The sequence below is a fragment of the Phascolarctos cinereus genome, unplaced genomic scaffold (assembly GCF_003287225.1).
Source record: "Phascolarctos cinereus isolate Bilbo 61053 unplaced genomic scaffold, phaCin_HiC Scaffold_3;HRSCAF=262, whole genome shotgun sequence".
Lineage (NCBI taxonomy): Eukaryota > Metazoa > Chordata > Mammalia > Diprotodontia > Phascolarctidae > Phascolarctos > Phascolarctos cinereus.
The window spans coordinates 172,868,572-172,882,684 of NW_027555736.1; the positions used below are offsets into that span (position 1 = coordinate 172,868,572).

A 14,113-nucleotide genomic window follows, 5' to 3' on the forward strand; every position below is an offset into this window, starting at 1 on the left:
CTATACCTGTTTTGGGAAATTAGTAGTGAATTTAAGTCCTATCTCCAAATTTTACCAGTTGCTACAATTGCATTTTCCAATGGCCAGACTCAAAGGCTTTAAAGCTAGAAAAACATTTTTGTTAAGTCATTTTTCAATCATGTCCTACTCTCTATGACCCCATTTGGGGTTTTCTTGGCAGGGATACTGGAGTGCTTTGCCATTTCCTTCTCTAGCTCATTTTACAGATGAAGAAACTGAGGTAGAGTGCTAAGTGACTTGCCCAGGGTCACACAGGTAGTAAGTATATGAGGCCAGATTTGAACTCACAAAGATGAGTCTTCATAATTCCAAGCCCAGCGCTTTATCCATTGCGCCACCTACCTGCCCCAGAAGGAATGTTAGAGGTCACTTAATCCAACCTCTATAATTTACAGTTGAGGAAACTGAGGGTCCAGAAAAATTAAATGATCAATCCAGGTTCATATAGGTAGTTAGTACTAGAGGATGAGATTTGAACCCAGGTCCCTTTCATTTCTAATCTAATGTTTTTTTCTATCACACTACACTTTCAGCTTTTCTAAAGTCTCCCCCTTGCCACCCACCCCTTTTAGTAATTAACAAAAAATTTCTTTCTCCTTTATGCATGGAGCCTCCCTCCACCTCTAGTTCCAAACTTCCTTTTCCTTGAATTTTATTATCTCATTAACGATATGGCTTTTCTCACTACCTCTCCAGCCCCTTCAAGTAAATGCTTTTGTGAAAAAGACTTGGCATTGTCTGAGTTGTTTCATGGAGCTCTTTACCTCCTCATTTCTTAAAGTATAGATGACAGGATTCAGCAAAGGGGTAATGACCGTGTAGAACACAGCCACCACCTTGTCAATGGAAAAGCTAGTGTCCGGCTGTGTGTAGATGAAAATACAGGGTCCAAAGAAGAGGGCCACTACAGTGAAGTGAGCTGAGCAGGTGGAGAGTGCTTTCTGGCGTCCTTCAGCCGACTGCTTCCGGAGAGACACCAGGATAACTGTATAGGAAGTCACCAGAGCCAGAAAGCAAACGAGGGAGATGGTTCCACTATTGGACACAATAAGTGCCCCTGTGAGGTATGTATCTGTACATGCCAGCTTTATGACAGACGGCACATCACAGAAGTAGCTATCAATGATGTTGGGGCCACAGTAGGGCAGGCAGGTAGTCAGAAAGGTTTGCACGAGGAGTGAATAGTGCCTCCCAGCCAAAGGGCAAAGACAAGCTGCACACATACCTGCATGTTCATCACCGTGGAGTAGTGTAAAGGGGTGCAGATGGCCGCATAACGGTCATAGGCCATGATAGTCAGCAGAAAGATCTCTGCACAGGCAAAGAAGTGTAGAAAGAAGAGTTGTGCAATGCATTGCATCAAAAGAGATAGTCTTTCTCTTTAATAGGAAGCCCTCCAGCATCTTGGGAACTGTGACAGATGAGTGGCAGATGTCAATGAAGGACAAGTTGCTGAGGAAGAAGTACATGGGGGTGTGGAGACGTGGGGTGAATATGATGGTGACTACTATGAGGAGGTTCCCAAACAAGGTCAGCACATAGGTGGTTGAGAATGCCACCAAAAATAACATCTCTAATATCCAATTATCAGTGAGTCCCAAGAAGACAAATTCAGTCACTCTGGTTTGGTTGAAACCTTCCATTCAGTGAATCTTTCAAGAGTCCTTGGAAGACAAGAAGAGTTAATTAATGACAATAACCCACATTTATATGCCTAACTTCTTAAAAACTGGATCTAGGATTTCATTAGTCTTGATAAATGCCAATGAGAAGATTCCTTTCATCATACATATTAACAAAAGTTCTGCAATTATAGTCTGAGAGAGTTGCTTGAAGCAACAAGAAGTCAAATGACTTGACCGGGCTCTCACAAACCAGTATGTCAGAAGTATGACTAGAAACTAAGGAAAGTAATTCCTTAAAAATTAGAATTGAACAAGTGGGAATTAATGACCCTACAAGACATCAAGATAAAACAAAACAAAGCCAAAAAAAGTAAAAAAAAAAATAGAAGAAAATGTGAAATTTCTCACTAGAAAAAAAAAACTCCCAGGAACATCATAACCAAATTCCAGAGCTCATAGATTAAGGAGAAAGTACTGCAAGCAGCCAAAAAGAAACAATTCAAATATTATGGAGCTACGGTCAAGATTACACAGGATTTGGCAGCTTCCACATAAAAGAACTAGAGGGCTTTGAATCTAATATATTGGAAGGCAAAGGAGTTAGGATTACAACCAAGAATCACCTACCTAGTAAAATTAAATATAATCATTCAGGGGTGGCAGGAGACAATGGACACTTATTGAAATAGAGGACTTTCAAGCATTTCTAATTTAAAAAGTAGATCTGGATGAAAAAGTTGACCTCCAAAAACAAGATTCAAGGTAAACATAAAAAAGGTAAAAAGAGAAGAAAGAGAAAAAATAAGCAATTTAATAAGGTTAAACTGTTTATATTTTTATATGGCAAGATAATATTTGTAACTCTTAACAACTTTGTTATTATAAGAGCAATTAGAAGGAGTATATGTAGACAGAGGGTATAAGGTGACTTTGATGGGATAATACCCCCCAAAAAAAAAAAAATATAGAGGTGAGAAAGAAAATTGTACTGGAAGGAGGGGCAAGATTGAAAGGAGTAAATTACCTCACATAAAAGAGGCTATTATAATGGAGGGGAAGATGCAGGGGAAGATGGAGGGATGGCAGGGAAAGCTCAAACCTTACTGTCATCAAATTGTCTCAAAGAAGGAATACCATATATGCTCAAGTGGATATAGAAACATATGTTACCCTATAAGGAAGTAAAAAGGTGTGGGGATAATAGAAGGAGGAGAGGGGACTGATAAAAGGAAGGGCATATTGGGGAAGGTGGTAATCAGAAGTAAAACATTTGTGAGGAGGGAAAGGGTGGGGAGTAAGAGAGAGGTGGGAATAAATAAGCAAAAAAATAGCATAGAGGGAAACACATAGTTATCATAACTATAAATGTGAAAAGGATGAACTCACCCATAAAATGGAAGGGGATAGCAGAATGGATTAAAAACAGAATTCTATAATATGTTGTTTACAAGATATACATCTGAAGCAGAGAGATACACATAGGGTAAAGATAAGGGGGTGGAGCAGAATCTATTATGCTTCAGCTGAAGCAAAGAAAGCAGAGGTAGCAATCATGATCTCAGACAAAGCAAAAGCAAAAATAGATCTAATTAAAAGAGATAATGAAGGGAATTATATCTTGCTGAAAGTTACCATAGACAATTAAGTCATATCAATACTAAACATATATGCATTAAATGGTATAGTATCAAAATTTTTAAGAAGTTCAATGAATTATAGGCAGAAATAGATAAAACTATAGTAGTGGGGGACCTCAACTTTCCCTTCTCAAAACTAGATAAATCTAACCAAAAAAATAAACAAGAAAGAACTTAAGGAGGTCAATAAAATTCTGGAATACTTAGATACAATAGATCTCTGGAGAAAACTGAATGTGAATAGAAAGGAATCTACATTTTTCTCAGCAGTACATGGCACCTACGCAAAAATTGACCACGTATTAGAACATTACAAGTCCAGTGTTCTATCCTCTGTGCCACCTAGCTGCCCCAAGAAAGAATAGGAATCAGTCCAAAAGAAGGAAAGCGACTCTTGGGGAGAATGAAACCAAGGCCATGTGAAGAGGTTATGGAAGGATAAAGATTAAGTTTGTCTGATAATATTTCCTAAGTGGCCACTGTGTGCAGGGCTATCTACTAAGCATCATGAGAAGCGATAATAAAAGGATGGGCAACTCTAGCCCTGGAAAATCATATATTCTTACTGAGGTTGATCGAGGATTTGAGGTTTACAAAGCATTTACCTCAAAACAGTGTTGTGGGTTAAATAATACAAGTTGCTTTGGGGGAAAACAGATATAATTTCATTAACTTTTTCCACCAATAAAGATCAGCAAATGTTCTACAACTTATATTCTTTAAAGGGTGGCCTAAGGCACCAAGAGGTTAAGGAATTTGCTAAGGGTCACAAAGCCAGTATGTGTCAAAGGTAGGGACTTGAGCCATAGTACTCCTAACTCCAAGACTGGCTGTCTATCCATTATGTGGCTATCTCTCAGTATTATAATCATCCCCATTTTACAGATTAAGAAACTGAGGCTCAAAGAGTTTAAATGATAGGACCCAACCATGGTTACATAGCTATTAAGTGTTAAAATTTCAAAACAGCTCCCAGTACTGTTTCCATCACATCACACTGGAGAGGACAAACCTGTGAACAAAATTGAGGAAAATGTACATAGTAGAAACTTATCAACAAGCGTGTTTGAGAGAAGGGGGAGATTCTTTGTTTAAATGTCTTAGCTCTGCTCCCTGATTTCTAAATTGTGCCCTTAACTTCTGACCAGGTTGTAAACCACTCTGGTACCTTCCTCCTGCCTTCCCTTCCAAACTTGACTTCCTGTCATGTAGTTTTCCACCATTTTCTTCTTTCCCTTTCCTATAATAGTTAAAATAGTGGATGACTTGGAGGAAGTTAGGGAGAAGGTTAAGAGTCAAGGTTTTGTGGGAAATGTCACAGATTTTGTTCTCATCTTAGTCTCTGATTCCCATGGAGACCTATTAATAAGTATATGTTGGTAGTAACTAAGCGAAACCATCAGCCATCCACATGTTACAATTCACTTACAGAAACCAATCCATTTAAAGGAAAGAATAATGGCTCTGGAGTAAGAGGACCTGGATTCATATCCTTCTCCTGGTGCTTATTACCCATATGATCTTGGCAAAATCCCTTAACCTTTCTGGGCCTCAGTTTCCTCACCTATAAAATAAGGGAGTTGGACTAGATGGCTCCAGATCAATGATCCACTCACAAGTATAAGTTCCTACTGGCCGACATATGAGAAAAACAGTTCTCATTTGCAAAGTAATGGAATTAGTAAGAAAACACTCATTGTAAAGTAATCTGATAAATTTCATAATGTGCTAAATGAGTTAACAAAGTATTTTTTCCTAATAAAATTAATGAAACAGTGCTCAGATTATAAAGACAGTACAATGTTCTTACTAATTTGTTTTAAAATTCTTAAGTACTTGACTTACAATTAGCAAACCCAAGTTAAAGTCATGGCTTCAGCTAGCTGTGTCACTATGGGTGATTCACTTAACCTTGGTGAGCTTCATTTTCCTCCTCCATAATGTAAGAATAACCAAACCTCATAGGGTTATTGTGAGGAAGGCTCCTGCAACCTTAAAGCACACTTTGTTGTCTTTCACTTGTTCAGTTGTGTCCAACTCTGTGTGACTTCATTGACCATAGCAAGCCAATACTGTCCATGGGGTTTTCTTCGCAAAGATACTGGAGTGGTTTGCCATTTCTTTCTCCTAACGCACACTACACAAATTCATTAATATTGCTTTCTTACTATTTTCCGATTCATCGAAGCATTTTTTAACTTCTATTTTTGACACAAGCTTTCCCCTGCATATGAGCAGGGCCTATCTGCCAATCTGAGGATGGGTCAACCTATATAATGAATGGGCCAACATTTATTATAATGAACAAGAAAGAGGTTGTTAGAGTAATCAGAGTGACCGAGACCAAGATAGTTTGTGCAATACATATTCCTCTTCTTGCTATGTCCTCATCCACACAACTCTAGGGAAAGTCAAAGAGGATGGGAGACCTTTTTCTTTGTCAGTTACTGTTCTCTCTCAACTCTTATTCCTACTATCAGTGACTCTATGGCGGAGGAAGCACCAAAATTTTTTCCAGGAGTATTCCAGGAGAATGATATGAAACCAAGTCCTCTTACTCCAGGAAACGCAAATGAGACAATGGATGTAAAGTACTTTGCAAACCATATGCAAATGTTAGTTATTACTATTATTACCATTATTATTAGCTTCCAGCCACCAGGCCTCCAGTCTAGTGATGACTTCATTCCCTGAACCTTCTCCACCACTCCTGCTAAGTTCAAGTAATGTTTATAACCTAATAAAGGGGCATTAACCACTAGGCTCCTAGAAAAAAAATTATATATGCACACTTTTAAGTTTAATTTGCCTTATTAGGACTTTCTTAAGTCCAGACGATCGACAAAGCAAGCTAGCTAGAGCCTATTCTAGCACACCCTTGATTTCATCCCAATTGCCCCCTGATATTCTATCAAACCTTGTGCCCCCATACCTTAGGGTGGCAGTGAGTATGTTGGTGTTGTCATCATTGTCGTGCTTCTTTCTTACTACAACAATGTTTCTTGAAAGACTTGAGACAGAGTCATTCTTGGCAGAAAGGCAAGTCCAATAGACTTTTGGAGAAGAAAGCTGAAAAAAAAGTACAAAAGTAGGCAATCAGCACAGAATTTTTTGTTACTGTCTTATTAAGTTACCATAAACATGGTTTGACACAGTGTAAATAATCTAGATTATAGTTTCATGTAAAATCATTTTTATTCTCAGAGTAATGATCAACAAAAATAACTATTTATTTAGTTTATTTATTTATTTAAATATTTAGAAGAAAATTATATTTTTGAAGGCCACATTTAAAATAATGGAAGGCCAACTTCAATGCAGTGTAAGGAAGATTTTCTTAACAATCTTCTATGAATTCTTTTTCATTGGAGGCTTTTAAGAATGAGTCAGATGAGCACTTGTGCGTCTCAGATGCAGAGTCAGAAGACCTAGATCCAGTCCTGAGTTCAATACCTACTAGCAACATAAAAACCTCTCAAGGCCTCAGTTTTCTCAGCTGTAAAATGGAAATAATATTATTTACACTATCTAATACTTGGGGGTTGTCAGAAAAGTGCCTTATAAACCTTAAAGAGCTATGTAATTGTGAGCTGTTATTGCTATTTTTTTGTTATTAAAGGGAATTCGTTCATCAGACAGGAAGTTGGAGTAGATGACTTCTGAAGTCTCTCCCACTTCCTAAAATACATGATTCCAAGAGCAGAACAACATTATGCTTACAATATATTGGATTAACCCACATAAAATTATTTTGGGGAAACAACTCTGTGGGATAAAATGAAATTTGGACAGTAGTTTTGGAAAAGAGGGGAAGTAGAATTAATGACTCAGAGCACCCATTAGAATACTGGGGGATGGAAGAGAAATGAGTCTTACAATTGTAGTCTTAGAGCCAGGGAATAGCTAGGATGTCAGAGACTTGTAGCTTTGTGCTACAAGGGAAATATAATTAGATCAGTGTAAATATCCTCATCCCCACCTCAAAACTTCCTAGCTCAGAAACCCCACCTAGTCCCAGAAGGCATTCAGTCAGTTGTGTCTACTGAATATTCACTTAATGTACTATGCCAATGAAATTACAAGTCCAGTCCCTATCTCTATTCCTAGCTACATTTCTCTAGGGTTTTTTGACTTAGAAAGTTCCTTATTTTGATTTTCTCAACAGCTCTGGAAGGGAAGGCGCTCCTCCCCCTCCTCTCTTGGCCTCCAGATTTCCTAAAGGAGCTGGGTACTGGCCAGAATTAGAGGAATCTTCCTTGGACAAGAGGAATCTAAGGTTCCAATAGAGCTGAGCCCCAAGGCTGCAATGAAATTAGAAAACTATGAGCTTCAGCAACTTTCTATAAACCCTCCAATTTGAGGAATATTCTCTCTATGTTATATGATTGTCCAGATGTGTTTACACAGTGAGGAGTCAAGGCAAGAATCCACATAAATTCACTGTGATTCCTCCAAGTTTTCTTTCTGCAAGAAAATGGGCTTAAATAAAATAATTGGAGTCATCACAGTAACTGTGAGTTATGTAGCAACCTGGATTGTCAACTGTGGTCTAAAAAGAAAATAGTAATAGTTAGAAATATTTAGAAAATATTTTATGGCTTCAGAGTGCATGTCTCACAGCAACCATGAGATAAGTAATGCAAGAATTATTTTTCCCATTCTACATATGAGGAATCTGAGGCACAGAGCACTTAAGTGATTTATCCAGGGTCTCACAGCTATTCAGTCTCTGAGCCAAGATTCAAATTCAGGTCTTTTGGCTCCAAAGCAAGAGCTTTTTATGGTACACTGCATTCACTCAATGAGGGGGTCAAAAGATGGCCACATCGTGGGGCAAAATAAATGAGGGACTCTTTCCTCATCTCAAAACAATGGCTCCATCACATCCACAAACTCAGTAACACATGTAAAGTGCTTTGCAAACTCTGAAGCACTATATAAATGTTAGCTATTATTAAATCACATACCCTTCCCTCGGCAGAGAGAGAACACTCATTGCCTACTCCTCCATGTGTCTTGGATGGGATTGCCCAGTTTAGAGGAGTGACCCAGGGCAGACAGAGTGGGGAGTCATATAGATCCTGCTCCAACTCTCAGTTATATAGAATATCCAGAGCTGGCCTTTGTGTGTGCTGAAATTTAGAATATAACAAGGATGGGCTTCCTCAAGGGTTAGTAAACCCATTTACTGGAAGGATTCAGAGAAAAAAAATCCATATAAATTGCCCAAGTTCACCCAGCAAGTGACAAGCAAGTGACAAAGGCAGCACTTGAACCCAGGCCTGGCCCCTACGCTATGCTAATGTACCGTGTGTATAGTATTGACTTGTTTATAAAACACAGAAAGAATTCAAGGAATTTACATGTGATTAATGAATTTAGGAATATTTGTAGTCAAATGCTATAATGACTTTCTACTCACATTCTCCAAATTTCTCCTAGCAACGCAAAGGGAAACAAAAAGTGAAAACTTGAATTGAAAAGTTTACAGTCTGTTAGATCTCTATGCCTAAATTGCTATTGAAATGTTCAAACCCTAAAACTACTCTCTTTTCTAAAGATATGTTATCCTCTAGAGTAGCTTGATGCACTAGTTAAACTATGGGGCCTAGAGCCAGAAAGAGCTGAATTCAAATACAGTCTAAGACACTTATTAGCAATGTGACTGTGGGTGAGTCAGTTAACTGCTGTTTGCCTCAGTTTCCTCATCTGTAAAATGGGGGTTATAATTGCACCTACCTCCCAGAGTTATTTTAAGGATTAAATGCCATAATAATTGTAAAGTACTTACCACAGTGTCTGGAACTTAGTAAGCACTATGTAAATATTAGTTATTACTGTTGTTGTTGTTAGTGTTGTTATATTATTATTATTATTATTATTATTACTATTATTATTATTATTATCCTCAGGGGCAGCTACGTAGGGCAGTGGATAGATTGCTGTGCCTGGAGCTCAGATCTAGCCTCAGACATTAATTTGCTGTGACCCTGGGCAAGTCACTTACCTCTGTTTGCCTCAGTTTCCTCTTCTGTAAAATGGGCATAATAATAGGGTTGTTGTTAGGATCAAATAAAATAAATTTGTAAAGAACTTGGCATAATGCCTGGCACATAGTAGACATTATATGTGTTAGCTATTATTATTATTATTATCTTCTTCCAGGTCACTTAAAGGTACTTCTTCTGTTACTTATGTTGTTTCCTTAAAAGAGAACTATTATATATACAATGTTGGAGCTGCGTCATATAACAACAATTAGCAAGAAGATGGATTTCTAGTGAGCAGAAATAAGTAAGCTTTGAGAGGAGTAGGAGCCCACCAAATTGTAATTTGAAACTATTATTGCTCTGAATAATTGAGAGGCAGTGTGGCATAATGGCTAGAGAGTTGGCCTTGGAACCAGGAAGACCTGGTTCAAGCCCTACCTCTGATACATGATTGTGTGACTGCCGGCTAGTCACTCAAGCTCTTTGTGCTCCAAGTGATTGTCTAAGAATCGAAGTTGTAGAGAAAGGGGAAGAAACACATTGGTGAAGAAGGTCTCTCATCTGGAAGTTCCCTAAAACTCCCAGAATCTTCTTTCTTATAAAAGGAGTCCTTACGCCTTTCAGAAAGGTTAAGTAACTTTCCTGAAGTTATACAGAGACTACATGGGAGAGCTGAGACATAATATCAGAGCCAAAGAAGCACTTTCTCCTGCAAATATTGGCAGGCATCTGGAACTGCAAATACTACCTGGGCAATGAAAGTCTGTTCTGTGATCTAACAGACCTATAACTAGAGATTAAGTTCTTCTAATTCCTCTCCCTATAAATTCTTTCAAATCTCACAGAAATTTGGCATCAGGAGGGACTTAAAGTTTATCCCTTCCTACCTAAAGCATAAAACCCCTTTAAATCTTCAAGTGACTGGAGGCAATTTGCTTAGCTTGACTTTTCTTCTTTGGAGAAGAAGAAATAATCCTATTCCTCTGCTTATTTTACATGTACCAATACAAAAGGCAAAGATGAAGCCAAGTTTGAGATTCTGGGCACCTTGCATGCTTCCTGTAGAGAAGCCAAACAGCCCTTGAAAAACTGATTGCTTTCTTCCCCCTCACTACCCACCAGAAGTGAATGACAATAATCATTATCTGATTTTAAAGTTAGAGAAGGCAAAATAAATGTAGGAAAGGTGCCCAGTGTCACCAAACCAATCAATCTAGCAACTCTATTAAGCCGTGGTTATCTTTTAAAAAAAAAATCATTATTCCTTAATTGAGTATTTGGTTTGAGGGGCAAGAAATATTTATCTTCTCTGATTAAAATAATTGCTGTTCTAACATCAGATACTTACCATCTAGCCCCACAGCCCCTCTGGTAATGCAAATTCTTCCTTTTTTTCAATTGTTCCAGAAGCCTGAGGTGTAATATGCATAACTTCTATGACACCAGTCTTCCTACAGGTAAATTGTAAGTTTAAAAACTTAGGGATTTTTATCTGCATAATATACAGCATTTGAAATGATAGTTACACCACAATAATTGAACTGGCTATTTTTGAATCCCTGGGGTGGTTATTAAAGGTTTCCTTTTCAAGCATTATTCCAACTCACAATCTACAGCAATCACTTACTCAACTGCTCAATCACAGGAGAACAACTTTCATCAGGAAGTTGTATGGAAAAGGTCCAAGAATCTTGGATGTCATGATTGTCGTGGCATCACCGTGTGCCTTCACAGCACCACCACACCTAATAGCACCGCTCACACCAGAGTCTCCAAGTACATCATTCATGAGTGAGGTCTCATTAAATTCTATTCAAAGAATTGATATGAATAACACCTCATAGGTGCCAAATTGGCAATCCAGGACTCACTTGGGCACTGAAACAATGAGACTTTACACCTCCCTAATGTGCATAAACTGCTTAGGCTATAGGATAGCCCAGCTATAGCTTAAAAGTAGAGAATGTCCTCCTTATATTTCAGATAGTCATGGTGGAATGAGTCAATGTGTTGTAGTGGATTTTTCGTGTAGTTGATTTGGATTCAGAAGAATCCTGAGTTTAAATCCCACTTTTGATATGTATTGTCATACATTATGCATGTTGCATAATCTCTCTGAGCCTCTGGGACTGGTCTGTAGAATTAGGATAATAGACAATTCATAAACATTTATTAAGCACCTACCACGTGCCAGGCACTGTGCTAAGCACTAGAGACATGAAGAAAAGTAAAAGGCAGTCCCCGTCCTCAAGGTGTTCACAATCTAATGGCTACTGGAGGAGACAATATATATAGAATGACATAAATAACAAATGTCTGTGTGTTTATAAACAAGCTTCATACAGGATAAATTGGAAATGAGCAACAGAGGGAAGGCATTAAGAGGGATTGGAAAAGGCTTCTTGTAGAAGATGGAATTTATCTATCATTAGATTAGGCAATTAGGAAGTCATTGCTATCATGTGGACCTCAAATGTCTTGCCTATTTTTATTGTTCCACTATCCAAACCATCCTAAGTGCAAACTAGACCACAAATTTAATGTTACTTTTAAAAAGGTATACAGAGGAGCAGCTAGATGGCACAGTGAATAGGTCACCGGCCCTGAAGTCGGGAGGACCTGAGTTCAAATCTGGCCTCAAACCAAACACTTGACATTTACTAACTGTGTGATCCTAGGCAAGTCACTTAACCCCAATTGCCTAAAATAAATAAATAAATAAAAATAAAAAGGTACACAGAGCAAAGAAATAAAATTATTTTTAAAAATCCAATGTAGGACATATAAGATTATTAATTAGGAAAAATATTTATGAGTTAAATACCTGTTGCTGAAAGCCTCTGACAGGAATAACAACTAATAGCTAACATTTGTACAGTGCTTTAAGGCTTACAAAGTGTTTTAAATACATTATCTCTTTTGATCCTCACAACAACCCTGTGAAGAAGGTGTTATTATTTTCCTCATTTTATAGGTGAGAAAATCTAAGGCACAGTTAGATAAATAAATAACTTTATGGTCACACAGCTAGTTAAGTGTCTGAGGCTGGATTCAGATTCAAGTCTTCCTGAATCTTAAGTCCAATGCTCTAATCACTGTGCCACTTAGCTTCAAGGATAATCAAAATTTCAAGGGACAGTGAAAACCAAATCAATTTAAAATTTAATTCTCTTCTTCCTCCTCCTTTTCCTCCTCTTCTCCTCTCCTCCTCTTTCTCTTCCTCTTCCTCTTCTTACTCTCCTTCTCCTCCTCCTTTTCCTCCTCTTCTCCTTATTCTCCTTCTTTTCCTCTTCCTCCTCTTCCTCTAGGTCTGTCTCTCTGTCTCTCACTGCCTCTCTGTCCTCTTCCTCTCTCCTCTACCTCCCATCCTGGTTGGACATGATGTGCAGGCTATGACAATGCAGCCCTCAAAAAATAGTTGAGAAAGAAAAGCATTTGTTAGAAACCAGTTGTCATATATATTAGTTTTAACATGAATTCCACAAATTGTTGAACCAGAAAGAAGTTTTATTAATGGCCTGGGAAGGCAGGGCATTCCATATGTGGGATCACACATGTCCAACAGGTACACATCTTTTTAATTCTCTATTCTGGATTCAAATTTCCCTCCCCTGTGTCCCCATTGGCTGGGTACTATAGAGGTTACAGCCTAGCCTAAGCGTCTAATTTCCCCATGTGAGTCTCCACCCCTAATTATATCTCCCATTCCTCATAATTTGGGGACTCAGGCTCTTATTTGGGAACATCCCTTTTGATGTTAATCTATACCTAACCTCAGAACCAGTTTTCACCGTTTAGTCTATTCACCCACCAATTCTACTTCATGGTTTCCTTTGTTCAACTTCTAACTAGCCCCTAGAGTGCATTTTTGTGGAAATGAAAACTAGCTATTTCTCACATTCCCTCCCAGTTTAAACTGACTCCAATGTTGTCACATAGGCATCCACCCCCGGATGAGTGATATGCAGAAGCAACATTCCCAACCATGTTTTGGTTTGTGACCTTACCAAGAAGTTTGAGCCGATAGACTTTTTCAGCTTTTTATACCTGCCTTCCGACCCATCTCTTGGATGCAAGATAGCCCTAATATATGAAACATTAAAGCAAGCACTGTGTAAATTGCTCTATATGATTTCAAGCTTTCAGCTATGTAGAAAAAAAAAATAAAGGCTATAGTCAATGTCACAAGCTAGAGCCAGAGGAATAATAATAATAACCTTTTTTAAGTTTCCCTCTGTTTCTCTGAGCATCTGACGTTTTTTCCAGCTTTAGGCTATAGATTTTGCACCTTCTCTTAAAATCTCCACTCCCAAAATCCAGAACCTCTCAGCCCCATGGCTCTATAGGTATCTATAGATAAAGGAAAAATCTCCATTGTAATCACCATTTTTCTTAAAAGCATCAGCAAAAAGCACATGTTGCAGAAATATTTATTTCTGTGTGTTGTATTGTATTGTATTGTATTGTATTGTATTGTATTGTATTGTAGTAAAGCTAATGTTTGAGATGTTTGGGTAAATGAGCAAATATTTCCAAGTCTTTTTTTCCTCATTCATATATTAAATTCTTAGTTGTTTTCTTTTTTCTCCTCCTAAGATAATTATTTATTTGAAGGAGAAGCTCATCCAGCATCACTGCATAGATAAGAAACCATTTACATGGAAATAGGAAGATTGTTTTTTCTCAATTAAGAACCAAATGGGGACACTTATTAACAAACAAAAAAAACATACATTCACTATGCTAAATTTTATAAATCAGTAATGATATTTATTCTGTTCTTTGTTAAGGAGATCTGTGCATTTCTATTAGAAGCAAGTCTTTCAGCTCCTCATGTCTA

General features: G+C 37.9%; 1 protein-coding gene across 1 annotated transcript; it reads right to left on the reverse strand.

The window, feature by feature from the left end:
• Positions 1-722: 722 nt before the first annotated feature.
• On the reverse strand, positions 723-1,664 carry OR4E2 (olfactory receptor family 4 subfamily E member 2). Its single transcript, XM_021005162.1, is given in 3 exon segments — positions 723-1,192; positions 1,195-1,378; positions 1,380-1,664. Coding segments are annotated over 3 exon segments (939 nt in total).
• Positions 1,665-14,113: the final 12,449 nt, after the last annotated feature.